The 13,860-nt window shown below is 41.5% G+C and overlaps 1 protein-coding gene and 1 non-coding gene across 2 annotated transcripts; one reads left to right on the forward strand and one right to left on the reverse strand.

Moving 5' to 3' along the window:
- Nucleotides 1–403: 403 nt before the first annotated feature.
- Nucleotides 404–505, reverse strand: LOC115469771. Its single transcript, XR_003942050.1, has one exon. It is a non-coding gene; the product is annotated as a small nucleolar RNA U13 (small nucleolar RNA).
- Nucleotides 506–940: 435 nt separating this feature from the next.
- Nucleotides 941–13,528, forward strand: MAK16 (MAK16 homolog). The gene is made up of 10 exons (XM_030201968.1): nt 941–1,097; nt 1,458–1,507; nt 1,634–1,743; nt 2,282–2,346; nt 3,033–3,184; nt 4,729–4,783; nt 5,338–5,412; nt 5,873–5,977; nt 8,108–8,173; nt 12,558–13,528. The coding sequence occupies exons 1-10, from the start codon at nt 1,083–1,085 to the stop codon at nt 12,792–12,794; spliced, it is 930 nt and encodes a 309-aa protein (XP_030057828.1). The 5' UTR covers nt 941–1,082; the 3' UTR covers nt 12,795–13,528.
- Nucleotides 13,529–13,860: the final 332 nt, after the last annotated feature.

The following is a 13,860-nucleotide window of genomic DNA, read 5'->3' on the forward strand; positions in this document are numbered from 1 at the left end:
GGTTACAATCACTGTGTGTAAAAGCTAACTACTTTAGCAGATGCAAGATATGTGTTGGAATAGGTGGATACAGATACATATTAAATTCATCTCATTCATTCAGCATATGTCTGTCCTAGCAAAGACTTAAATACGGTTGGTGAGAGCACAGTAGTTTGAGTTGGGTAACAAGTTTGTACTTTGTTGGAACCAATGATGAGATCTGACATCACATGCCTTCAGTCACAGTCCATTTATTTGCTCCTTGTGTTGCAGCATTTTGTTTTTTAACAAACATTCTGAAATAATCAATAAACTGCAATTCACTTCACAAGCTTTTTACATCATAGCTCATAGCATAACACTAAAATTCTATTTTTCTTTTTTACATAAAATTACAAGAATGTAAAAACCTTCAGATTAGAATCAGAAGGGTAATGTGCCGCGTCGTAACAATAGTTCGGGAAGGCACATCTCTCGCATGCGCAAGACTATCCCATTCATCATATGTCTGAACCTGAAGGATCAATGAGATTATCCTAAAGACGATCTTGCCTTTCTGCTTAGATAGCTTCTTAGTTACCGTGACCCGTTGTGCAGCTTCTACCAATTAGAAGACTTCATTCCAGCTGCTATATCATTCGAGTATGAATCTATCCCGATGCAGTTTTTATTCCAAAAGCCGGAAAATTTTCCCAAGGTTTCCTAAATCTTGATCAATATATGCATACCATATGCAAATTTGTTAGGGCGCACGGGAGCCGGGGATCCGTCAGGTAAGAAAGTCTCGCGATATTCCAACCTCTTTGATCACGCGTACGTTCTGCACATGCTAAGAAGGCCCCTCCCCGTTCCATCATGCGGTCCAAGCCTCTCTTTGGAATACCGTCCTCCTTCTGCTATTTTTTTCACCCAATGAATGTGCTAGATTTTGCTCCAGGATTCATGGGAAGTGGCTAAACCGGAATAGGTAGAAGAACGCATGGGACGAATGTATGGCTAGAATTTGAGGTGGTGTTGTGTAGGCCGCTTGGTTTCGTGGAGAGGGGTAAACCAAATTCGAGAAGAAAAAAGGAGCCTGGAGCTCAGAGTCAAGGCACAGGATGCAGCACGATGACGTGAGTGTGTCCTGGTCTTTTCCTAATGAGTTGGAGATGGGTAGAAACGAGGAAATGTATCTGGGATGAACAAATACGGGTTTTCTATGGTTATGTGCACTTACTGGCCATCAGTGGGATTTGGAAAAGTTTGGGCAAGTTTTTACAAATCAGGTAGACTGAACTCCCTACCTTTTCTGGTAGTAAGAGGAAAAGAAACGTCACCCTTAAGATCTACCACATATTTCCAAGTGACCCATACCATAGCCACTGATCGGTGGATCTAAGGTCTCTTTTGGTTATTCTAAAGACCGTTAAGGGGGACGGGGTGGGTCCAGTTGCTGGGACGGTTTATTGATTTCTGTTTTTCCTCCTTATTAGGTGATTTGGGATATTGTTGGGAACAAACAGTTCTGCTCTTTTAAAATGAAGTAAGTGTTATATTTGTCTTAATTTTTAAAAGCTCAGTTTATTTAAGAGGCACTAACCCATCTGGTGTGTGTAGAATTGTTAAACGTTGTTGTTGGTGGCATATTTCATTTCACCTTTTATTTCAGGACAAAGACCCAGAACTTTTGCAGGAATGAGTATAACTTGACTGGTCAGTGTAACCGCTCTTCCTGTCCACTGGCAAACAGTCAATATGCTACTATCAAGGAGGAGAAAGGTAGGAGCAATGGGGATCCTAAAATAAGCCTTGCTCAAAAATTTAGAGCTGCATTTTGTATTGCTGCTGTTGTAAAAGCCAGCCCTACTGCTTGGGAGACTGGTGTACTAGTACCCTAGGGAGCTCATTTTCAAAGCACTTAGTCTTACAAAGATCCATAGGTTACATTAAGGATCATTTTCAAAAGAGAAAAAATATCCAAAAAGTGCCATAAAGCACCATTTGGACGAATTTCTTCTCAAAACATCCAAAGTGGTATTTTTGAAACCTATTTTGCAAACGTTTATGCAAGTTGCAGTTCATCCAAATCATAAGTGGCATGTCGGAGCTGTTTTGAAGGTGGGATTAGGGCATGCCTAACACTTGGACATTTTATAACCATAATGGAACAAAACCAAAACATCTAGACCAGTTTTTTCTAATGAATAAGACTAAAAAAGGTACCCTAAATGACCAGATAACCACTGGTGGGATTCAGGGATGGTAAACCTATATAGTTTGCTGTGCATAGTAATCTAAAGAGCTCTTTCCTTGTTAGGAGTGTGCTACCTTTATATGAAGGCCATAGAGAGAGCTGCTTTCCCATCGCACATGTGGGAAAGGGTGAGTTTTTTGTTCTTACTTTGATTTTCTGTTAAGCAAAACCATACACATTTTATCTGCCTGTATACTACTACTACTATACTACTATTTAGCATTTCTATAGCGCTACAAAGCGTACGCAGCGCTTCACAAACATAGAAGAAAGACAGTCCCTGCTCAAAGAGCTTACAATCTAATAGACAAAATAAAGAAAGCAAATCAATTAATGTGGGGGAGTGGTTACAAGTCAAAAGCAATGTTAAAGTGTATAGAAAGTGACTCTTGTATTCTCTATACAACTTTGTAATAAATTAAGTGTACAGAACTCTCAAAGCGCAAGAAACACACAAGAGATTCTGTAAGACTTATTTCAAATACTTCTGTATCCAGTTGGCAGAAATTAACACAATTTCTTGAAAGTTTAATCTGTTTGATGCAAAATGTTTGGTGTGCTTGTATTGTTTGTTTTTCTGGGCTTCATCTGTTGCAGGCATGCTGTAGTGTGTTCTTTAGAATAAACAAGTCAGTTCCCATTTTAAAGACCTATATTGATGTATAGAACCCTGGTGTTTGAAATAAAGTCCCTAGAGGTTTGCAGGCTAGAGGAACAACACATATTGTAAATCAAGACATCTGATTTTTGCCTGAATTGCATTATTGAAACTGTAGTGAAACATGAAAGCAAATATTGTTTTCACCCTTCTCAGGTCCAGTTGAGCAAAAACTATGAAAAGGCTCTGGAGCAGATAGATGAAAACCTCATTTACTGGCCACGCTTTATTCGGCACAAATGCAAGCAAAGGTTCACCAAGATTACACAGTATCTGATCAGAATTCGCAAACTCACTCTCAAGCGACAGTAAGTAAGCAATGGGGATTGCAATGTTTTTTTCTTTATGCATTTTTATTGTTAATTTTAATTTTTAATATTTTTAGCCTAAATGAGTATAGGCTATTTGTTTTATGAGTGATGCATATATAATGAACTATTTTTTATTTGGTTATCATTTTTATTTTCTTTTTGATTTTTGTATGTGCCTTATTGTATGATTTTATCGATTAGCATAAATGATAGCTTCTACACGGCTTAGGTTCACCGAGATATAAGCAGTTTATAAATGCTGTGTTTAAATATTCTGCAATAAAATGAAGTACTTCACCTTCACAGATAGTGATAGTAACTAAAAAAAAATGCTTAATTTAGTATGTGAATGTTGCAGGTTATTTCTACATTTTACTAAGCCCCCTCAGTTAGGCCTAAATGTAAGCGCAGTTTGTGTGCTAAGATTATAGAATACTAGTAATTATGTGCATGAAGGTTAAATTCATGCACATAAGTGTTGGTTGGGTGCTAAGTATTATTGTGTAAGCTTAGTATGCGACTGTAACAGAGGCATACACGTGGGTGGGTCCCACACTTAGGCATGTAACTTATACAACACTGTATGTTACAGATAAGTGAAATACAGTACAGTCTCGATTATCCAACTGAAACGGGATGTAAGCTCCTTTGAGCAGGGACTGTCCTTCTATGTTAAATTGTACAGCACTGCGTAACCCTAGTAGCGCTTTAGAAATGTCAAGTAGTAGTAGTATAACTGAAAAGTCAGATATGAAAAATGCTACATAAACCCCTCAAACAATGCACAAACAAAGGCATAGAATTCCCAATTTTCAAAAATTGTTCTAAAACAAAGATTTTAATAGAAATAAGTACGATGGTGTCGGGGGAGGGTCTGTCAGATATGTTGGATGGTTGGATTACCGAAGGTTGGATAATCAAGATTGTACTGTATTTACGCGCTCACATTTATGTCTATCTTTTATGTGGTGTGATAGTGCCTAAATATTGGTGTGCATATGTAGAAGTGGCCTAGTGGTTAGGGTGGTGGACTTTGGTCCTGAGGAACTGAGTTCGATTCCCGGCACAGGCAGCTCCTTGTGACTCTGCGCAAGTCACTTAACCCTCTATTGCCTACCGCATTGAGCCTGCCATGAGTGGGAAAGTGCGGGGTACAAATGTAACAAAAATAAAAATAAAAAAATTTATTCTGTAATAGAATCTAGCACCCAGATGCCATTATAGAATTCACACCGCGCCCTGCATTTTGGTGCCAAAATTCGGGCATCCTTTATAGAGTTGCCCCCAAAACATATTCTGAATGTTATTGTTTTTGTTTTAATATTAAATGTATTGCCTTCTTCAATCCCTTTTATTGTGTATCTTCAAATCCCCCTTGCCAGAAGGCGAACCTTAGGGTCCCTTCCAGCATGAAGGCTGTCATAATAGTGGCAGCCCTGTTCCTGTTTATCCAGGCTTAAACACTAGTCTTTTGTACCATAGCTGTAGTGACTTAAGATTGAGGATCACATCCCTATTGTCTCCCATGTCTTTCCTCTTAGGAGAAAACTAGTTCCTTTAAGCAGAAAGGTGGAACAGAGAGAAAAGCGGAGAGAGGTAAGCTAAAAATCATAGGTACCCACACACAACGTAGCTTAATTTGCTTATCTTTCACATAAGTAGTTTAGGAGGGTTTTTAAAAAAGGTTTGGTTAACTTCTTTTAAAAAGTTCCTAAACCATTATTAAGATGTACTTTGGAAAATTCTAGGATTAGCAGCATAAAATCTGTTTTACTTCTTGCCAAGTATTTGTGACCTAGATTGTCCACTGTTGGAAACAGGATACTGGGCTTGATGGACCTTTGGTCTGTCCCAGTAGGGCAAGGCTTATGTTCGTTTGAGTCTCTGTAAATGTAGCTGGGAAGCTTCTCCTGCACACTTCTGAAGTGGTATGGGTACTCGGCCTCTGGCAGTGTGTATATTAAGAGGCATCTCTTCTTACAGGAGCTCAAGTTTGAGACTCAGCAGGGAAGATGTAGTGGAGGGGAGGCAGCCTTCCAGCTTGGCAAAATGTTCACAATCAGCATGTTGCTTAAAGTATCTGTATTCACACACAACAACATTGCCTTTCTTATAAGATTTAAGACCAATTGGTTGTTTTCTGCATGCAGGAAAAGGCTCTTGTTGCGGCTCAGCTAGATAACGCAATAGAGAAAGAATTGCTGGAGAGACTGAAACAAGGAGCGGTAAGAACTTTATGAAGGAGACTCTGTACGTAGTGTGGTTCAGAATGTTCCCACTGATCTCTTCCTCAAATGATAATCCATTTTCAGGTGTGCTGTGGTGTGCAACCAGACCCTGTTTATGATTTGACCATGCATTCTAAAAAAATTAATGTAAAAGGTTTTTTTGTTTTTGCTTTGGTTTTTTGTTTTTCTTGCTGCTCTGTTTATTCCTAGGTTTGTAGCTGCTTGGCTGTAGTATATTTTTGAGGGGGGGGGGGGGGATGTGCAGGAGGTTGTTAATGTTAATCATTGTCCCTGCTGATCAAATATGAAGAATCACACCATTGCCAACTAAAAATGAACACAGAGCCCGCTGGTATCTCTAGTGTGAGGCTGTGAGTAGAAAATAGAGGGATAAGCTTCTGTACACACTTGTCTATTTTCTTTAACATTTATATGATATTTTCTTTTTCTTCTTTAGTATGGAGATATTTATAACTTCCCTATCCATGCCTTTGACAAAGCCCTGCAACAGCAAGATCAGGAGAGTGAAACAGATTCCTCTGAAGCGGAGGAGGATGATGATGTATGTATGTCTTAATTCTTTCCCTGCCACCCCCCCCCCCCCCCCCCCCCCCAAACTCTCAACTACATAAAAAATGTATATTGTTTAACATTTTTATGCCTAGTACCATAGACAGTTTCATTGTAAGGAATGAATGTTGCCTTTTCGCAGGCTCCCTCCAGACAGCTTACTTCAAATTGTGGCATAGAAACATGACAACAGATCAAGATCATGTGGCCTATGCAGTGTGTCTAACTTTTTTCCCCAAGAGTTCACACTAGCTATTAACCTGTACAATCCCTTTCTCTCCCTTAGTGATCCCTCTGTACTTGTCCAATGCTTTCTTGAATTCAGGTACTCTCCACCACTTCCATTGGATAGCTGTTATACATCTGCTTCCAGTTCTGTAAATATTTCCTTATATTACGCCTGAGTCTACCACCTTTTAACCTCATTCTGTGCCTCCTGGTTCTAGAGCTTCCTTTCAGTTGAAAGGCCCATCTCCTGTGCATTCATACTATGGAGGTTTTTAAATGTTTATCATATGTTCCCTAATCCCATCTTTCTTCCAAAGTCTGTCCCTATATGCTTAGGATAAAGACCATTCATTATTTTATTAGCTGCACCCTGGATCAGCGCCATCCTCTTCAATTCTTTTGAAGGCTTGGTATCCAGATTTGTACACAGTACTCCAAATAAGTTCTCGGTAGCAACTTAACAGTCCACAAAAGCAGAACACACATCTTCTAATAGTTAAAAAGGCTTTTTATTCTTGCCACTTTAAAGCTCAACCTGACGTGGCCATGTTTTGCTTCTCTAGTCTTTAGTGTGTGTGTGTTAATTTTGAGACTATTTTATTTTATGGTACATTTTTAATAAATGTATGTTTTTGTTTCACCACCCAGTTGCTAATCCCTGATGCAGCCTCTATACTGCTCTTTTGGATTTTTGACGCCTAGTACATTTTTTTTTTTTTTTAGTATTGTCTTAACTGCGACACATGACACCATTCCTCAAGCTTTGCTGTTTTTTTTTTGTACCTTATTTGCAACAATATTTTGTATTCTGTTGATGATGTCCGCCTTTGCAACATAATGTAAGCCACATTGAGCCTGCAAATAGGTGGGAAAATGTGGGATACAAATGCAGCAAATAAATAAATTTGCTAATAGCTGTTTAGAATATTGCATACAAAAATTTGAAAAAGAATTGAACCAAGGACCACTTTTAACACCCCTTTCCTCAGAATGAATTCTGTTAACCAGTGATCACCCTGAAGAAAGCCACATCAGGATGGCTGAAATGTCAGTGTAGCAAATTCAGACACACTACCACTTGGACAGCTGCAAGAACTACTCTTTGTTGCTCAAGTTGGACAGTCTCTTTAGGGCCTGTAGCAAGAGTGCTTAGTTTGTTACTGAACCATGAGGGAACCATGCCAAAGGCCTTGCTGAAATCTACATCACATCTAGCACTATCTCCTGATCCAACAAAGAAATATTAATCAGATTTGACAAGACTCACTTTAGCAAAGCCATGCTGCCTTGGATCCCACAATCCATTGGATTCTAGAAACCTCACTATCCTCTTTTTAATAGCAATTTCCATTACTTTACTCACTACAAAGGTTCATAGTAGCTGCCCCTACCTCCTCGTTCCTTCCACTTTTTTGAGCGGGACCACAACCTCTCATCTCCATTCTTCCAGGACCACTCCCAACAATAAACATTGAAAAGGTCATGCAGCAGGGTCGCTGGAATATCCCCAATAGCTTTGGATAATATCCCCTCTGGTATTTTTAGTTTAGCTAGCTTCTCGTAAATAGTCTTCTTGAAATTGCAAACATCTCTTTGAACAAGTGTTTGAAGAGCTTGTAAGTACTCTAGTGCACATATCTTCCTTTCAAATACTTTCTAGAAGCAAATAGTCTACTCTAAGCAAAAGGTAAGTATGACAGATTTAGTTTTTTGTGCCAGTATCTAAAGCAATTTCAAAGGGGTGGATTCTGCAGAATCACAGGGTACAAACCTATATCAGACATGTTACCAGAGAGCTGGCAAGTCAGTGTGTGTGTGTGTGCAATTGTACTTTTTTCTATAGCCCTGTACCTTCTGCATTAACAAGTTTCATTTCTTGAACAACTTCCTTTAGGGGGCTGGACAGAGAGAATTTGTAGAAGATGATGAAGTGGAGGAAAGTGACGTTGGTGATTTTGAGGTAACTTATTACCATCTTAGAGAAATGAGTGCCTGGCAGATAAGACAGCAGAGCGTGTCATTTCTCTCCCCTCCCCTCCCTCCCCCCAAACAGGTCCTATAGAATAGTAAAGATGGCAATAAAGTATGTGATCAATTAGACAGAAGCCTGCCCAGGAGTTCTAGTTATGGTCCCCAAAGGTCAGATATCAGCTTTGGCTTTCGTCTTGTTCTGGGTTCCTTTCTTTGGTTCTGGGTCCATTTCTCAGGTATAGTGGGTTTTGTTGCACAATAATATGTGTGGCTTGGAAAAAGGTATTTTATCTAGAAATAGGCATGCAGCACTTAGGGCAGAAAGGTATTGCAGCTGTTTGTGTCTCGGGGTCTGTGTTCCTCTGCTTTTGTGTGTTAGTAAATGAGTGTCCATCTTTCTGTCAGGGCTGAGGAGGGGGGGGAGGTGTGGAATGGTTTTTGGAGAAAGTCTGCAGGTTTGATGGGATGTGTGGGTGTGTGTATGAATGTTTGCCTATGTCTTGGGTGTGAACGTGTCCTTTTGTATCCCTGAACTTTTCTCTTTTTCCAGCATATTCCTGTGTTATAATTTGGTTTGTTTGAGCTGATGTCTCCTGATTACCAAGGAGCTGTGAATTCCTTTGGTGGTTCAGTACTTGGAGTCAGTCTGGCCTCCTTTTGTTGTACTGAGCACTGGTTGTGGTATCTTTTTTTTTTTTTTGCTCTGAAGCACAGGTGTTAAAACATGCAAACTGTGCACCAAAGGCAGGAGACATCCTGTCTACCTGTACTAACATCACCAGGGATCAGACCAGGAGGGGGGATAATGTTAGAGCTGCTTTCATTTTCTTCCAGAAGCCTTCAGTGGGGGCCCTGAATCTTCAGTTAGCCTAACTTGCAGGTTATGCTCTGAAAATCACAATGTAATGCTAACAGAGTTCGTATACCATCTTCCTTGGACACAGCCCAAAACAGTTTAGAAGTCAAAATATAAGAATATAGCAGTGCATCATATATAATAGTTTCAGACACTTACTATCATAGTCATGCATGACTGGTACCAGGGGAAACTATCCAGTAAAGGCACTGAGTCCCACGACACAGCCCTCCCAGCAATTGCAGGCCACAAACCCAAGTCAAATGGGCAGGAAAAGTATCTCTGTTAATCACGTGTACAACCTCTAACCCCCCCCCCCCCCCCCAAAAAAAAAAAAAAAATACTCCAATTAGTGCATGCTCTTCCTAATCTATTCTCCAGCCACTCAGCTGATAAAGATCTGGTCTATCACAGGTTACCATTCTTATAATCTGAGGTTTGAGGGTATTGCAAGAACTATTAAAGAGGGAAGATGACTGGACCCACTGTATAAAGGACATATGCCTAACATAACTGTGTTTACTAGTTATTTATTTTGTTGCCAATTCATGTACACTAAGGGCAATCGGCAGATAGAGTTCCTTAGGCAATGTAATCTGGAGTTGCAAATCGAGACAGTGCCATCGGCATCTCCATCATATCCCCACGGTCTGTGGCTATGGGTGATGCAGGCTGTCTGGGCATCCTCTTCTTTAGCCCCTGGAACTGTCAGCTTAGCATGTGTTGGCTTTTTTTGAGATACTTGGATCTGGCTACATTAATACTGTTGCTTCCATTAGGTGTACTAGGCAGAGATTTGAGGTCATGGCTCATAGGGTGGAGACTGGTTCCATGTGGGCAAGGGTATTGATGCACTATTAAATTTGGACAGGTTCCTGGAGGAAAGGTCCATTGTATGCTATTGAGATAGACATAGAGAAGCCACTGCTTGCCCTGGCATTGGTAGCATAGAATGTTGCTACTGTTTTGGGTTTCTGCCAGGTACTTGTGACCTGGATTGGCCACTGTTGGAAATAAGATACTGGGCTAGTTGGACCATTGGTCTGACCCAGTATGGCTATTCTTATGTTACTATCCCTCTTGCTGGTCATGAGCATCAGCCCAACTGAGAGAAGTGTTGAATTAGGGCCAATATACTATGGAAAGCATATGAGAGAGAGACAAACCTATGGGGAAAAGGCAAGAGTGAGATGGATCCTATATAGGACAGGGAGTAGCAAGAAGAGGAAGACTTACATCAACTAGAGTACTCTAAGGAGAGAGGTTGGGAGAAGGAGTCTAGTTAAGATGGGGAAATAGGATGAAGTGGGGGGGGGGGGGCTGTTAGAGGAGCTGAGGAGCAGAAAAAAAGCAGATGATTGGGTGAATCCAGGGAAATAAGACAGAGGGCAATATGGGAGACTGGGAAAGGAGTGAATGGGGAATGGAAAGATGAGGGCAGAGGTAGGAGAGGAGAGAGATACAGAAGCCACAAGGCAGAAAAAAAAAACTCAAAACTAGTGCAATTAGAAAAATAAAATGTCCAGACAACAATAATTGGAAAATGTTAGCTTTGGGAATGTACATTTCTGAAGTGTTTGTATTTTACAAGAAAGGAAATATATTTCAGTTACCCCATGCAATGGGGTAAAATGAAGACATGGAGGGGCATTTTCGAAAGGGACGTCCTTTCAAAATGTCCAAAACCAGGGGCGGGGAAACACATATTTTCAAAACAAGATGGACGTCCATTTTTCTTTTCGAAAATACCGTCTCAGACGTCCCTAGACATGAACGTTTCCGATTTTCAGCGATTTTCAAAACCAAAGATGTCCATGTCAAAAACGGCCAAATGCAAGCCATTTAGTCATGGGAGGAGCCAGCATTTGTAGTGCACTGGTTCCTCTGACATGCCAAGACAGCAACTGGGCACCCTAGGGGGCACTGCAGTGGACTTCATAAATTGCTCCCAGGAACATAGTTCCCTTACCTTGTGTGCTGAGCCCCCCAAAACCCACTACACCAGCCCTTACGGGTGAAGGGGGTACCTATATATGGGTACAGTGGGTTTGTGGTGAGTTTTGGAGAGCTCGCTGTTCCCTCCACAAATGTAATAGTGTGTGGGGGAGGGGTGGGGTATGGGTCTGCCTGTCTGAAATGCACTGCAGTACCCACTAAAACTGCTCCAGGGACCTGCAAGTGCTGTTGTGGACCTGAGTATGACATCTGAGGCTGGCACGACATATTTTGAAAGATGTTTTTTTTTTAGGGTGGGAGGGGGTTAGTGACCACTGGAGGAGTAACGGGAGGTCATCCCTGATTCTCTCCGGTGGTCATCTGGGCCACCTTTTTGTGCCTTAGTCGTAAGAAAAACAGGTCTGGGTGAAAACATCCAAATGTTCGTCAGGGACGTCCTTGTTTTTTTTTGATTACGGGTCAGAGACGTCAGTGTTAGGCACGCCCCAAGTCCCGCCTTCGCTATGCCTCCAACACACCTCCTTGAACTTTGGCTGTCCTTGCGACGGAGTACAGTTGGAGACGTCCTAAATTGGGTTTCAATTATACTGATTTGGACGTCCCTGTCCATCTTCTGATTTATATTGAAAGATGGACGTCTTTCTCTTTCGAAAATGAGCCCATAAATTACCCTTTTCTGTGCTAAAGTTTTTGAAAATTGTATTTTTTGACATAGGGAAAGTCTATCAAAGGTATGGCTTCTTCACTTCTCTCTTTCGCAATCCCTGTTCCTGCCCATCCTCTGCCAATATAGCTCTTTCTTTGCCTCCCACTTAGCATCCATACACCCATAGCTCTCTCTGTCTGAGCCCCTGTCCTCTAACACTCTATCTCGCAAGGACCAGCCCCATAACTAAATCCTTCCCAACGTGTAATTAAACTCTGGAATTTGTTGCCGGAGAACGCGGTTAGCTTGGCAGAGTTTAAAAAGGGGTTAGACGGTTTCCTAAAGGACAAGTCCATAAACCACTACTAAATGGACTTGGGAAAAATCCACAATTCTGGGAATAACATGTATAGAATGTTTGTATGTTTGGGAAGCTTGCCAGGTGCCCTTGGCCTGGATTGGCCGCTGTCGTGGACAGGATGCTGGGCTCGATGGACCCTTGGTCTTTTCCCAGTGTGGCGTTACTTATATAGATGGTATAACCATCATAGGATGACCCCTGAGCAGCCTCTGTCCCTCACAATTGCAGTAGCTTTAGTTCTTTGGGTGACCGTTGATCCTAGCCTCATGCCAGGTCAGACAACCTCTGGTACTGTGCCGGCTATAATACAGTGTTTTGGCCAACAGTGTGTGTACAGAAGTGTAGTAGAAGTAGAAACATGCAGCAGCTACTTATTCTCAGGTAGTCCAAGATTGGTGGATTTAGGGGGAAAGGGCAATTAGTTAATTGAGAGAGGGAGGAACTGTGTGTAGGACTTATGTTCTAGCCCTGAGCAAGATTAATTTGGTATCTCTGTTCCTGCTGCGTTCTGTTTACATTTAAGAGGCCTCTACACTGTTTCATCTCTTCTGCAGGACATGGATAAGATGGAAGCCGGCAGTGATGAGGAGCAAGATGGCAAGTCCTCTGATGAGGAAGAATCTGTAGAAGAGGAGGAATCTGAGAATAAAGTGCAAACAGCACGTGTTCCTTCTAAAGCAAAATCAAAAGGCAAAACTCCACTGAGAGGACTAATGAGGAAAAAGCGGGCCTACGTGGAAATAGAGTATGAACAGGAGACTGAACCAGCAGGCAAAACAAAAAGTACATGAGTTTTCCAGAACGTTCATTCATTGTCTGACTGTGCCTGACCTATGGGGCAAGGACTGCACTCACTGCCCGAGTCTTCCCTTCTGTTTCAGAGAAGAGAATAATATATATTTTTAAGCTTTTGTTGGGTCTTGGTCTTGTTAATGAGAAGATTAAGCTGGAGAGTCTGCTCATACCAGCTATGGCTCTTAGTGGTTGGAGTCTGCTCTAAGTGTAACTTATTTTTGTCATCTTTGTATTTTAACTGTTTTTGTAGTAATGACAAAAAAACACAAACAAAAAAAACTTTAGTGACTACAGCAATGGAAGTTACATTTATAATAGACCCAAAATATAGGTATATAAAAAGTCAATATGCAGCTGGCAAGGGTCAACACTTTAAGTATTGACCATGGCTGGCTAAATTAGGTCTGGATCTTTCATGCCAGGCCAGGCACCGGCATTGAATATCTGGGTGTGAGCAGATCAGGCTTGGCCACTGGATCGTAGGTGGGGCCTGGTAGTCAAGGCCCACATAAGGTGATATCTGGTCTAACTTTCTCCTCCCCTAAGTGTACCTGAGCATCCTTGGTGGTCAGGAGTGAACCCCCATGTGGTGCTGCAACTTCTAGTGCTAGTCCCATGGTACCACTGCTAGGTCATAGGATCAATTTTGCCACTAAAGCCATTAAGGGCAGAAACAAGTGGAGTTTGCTTATGCCTGTAAACACTGGGACCACCAGGGATGGTCAAATAGGCCGGGGGGGGGGGGGGGGGGGGGGGGCTGTGAAGGAGGGAAGAACGATATCAGATAGACTCCTATTCAAAAGCTAGGCAGATGCTGGCTGATATTCAGCACTGAATTAAGCAAGCAGAGGTAGGACTGCATAAAAAGCAGTCTTATCTGCCCCCCATATGCCTGGGTTTAAGGATGGTTGATTAGTGCTGATCTTAGACTGCACTCCCTGCTTAAGTGCTACTCAGTAGGGGTGACTGGCTTGTTGTGCATGATTTTAAGCGAGTAGGAGCTTCTGCCCACTCAAGTCGCTTTAAGTATAAGGCCCAAAATGATTTTTTTTGAACTGTGAG

The sequence above is a fragment of the Microcaecilia unicolor genome, chromosome 4 (assembly GCF_901765095.1).
Source record: "Microcaecilia unicolor chromosome 4, aMicUni1.1, whole genome shotgun sequence".
Lineage (NCBI taxonomy): Eukaryota > Metazoa > Chordata > Amphibia > Gymnophiona > Siphonopidae > Microcaecilia > Microcaecilia unicolor.

Excerpts from the sequence above, each read along its gene's own strand:
- MAK16 (XM_030201968.1), top strand. Across the intron at positions 3,185-4,728 it reads AAACTCACTCTCAAGCGACA|GAGAAAACTAGTTCCTTTAA; the intron begins GTAAGTAAGCAA and ends CTTTCCTCTTAG. Across the intron at positions 5,978-8,107 it reads AAGCGGAGGAGGATGATGAT|GGGGCTGGACAGAGAGAATT; the intron begins GTATGTATGTCT and ends AACTTCCTTTAG.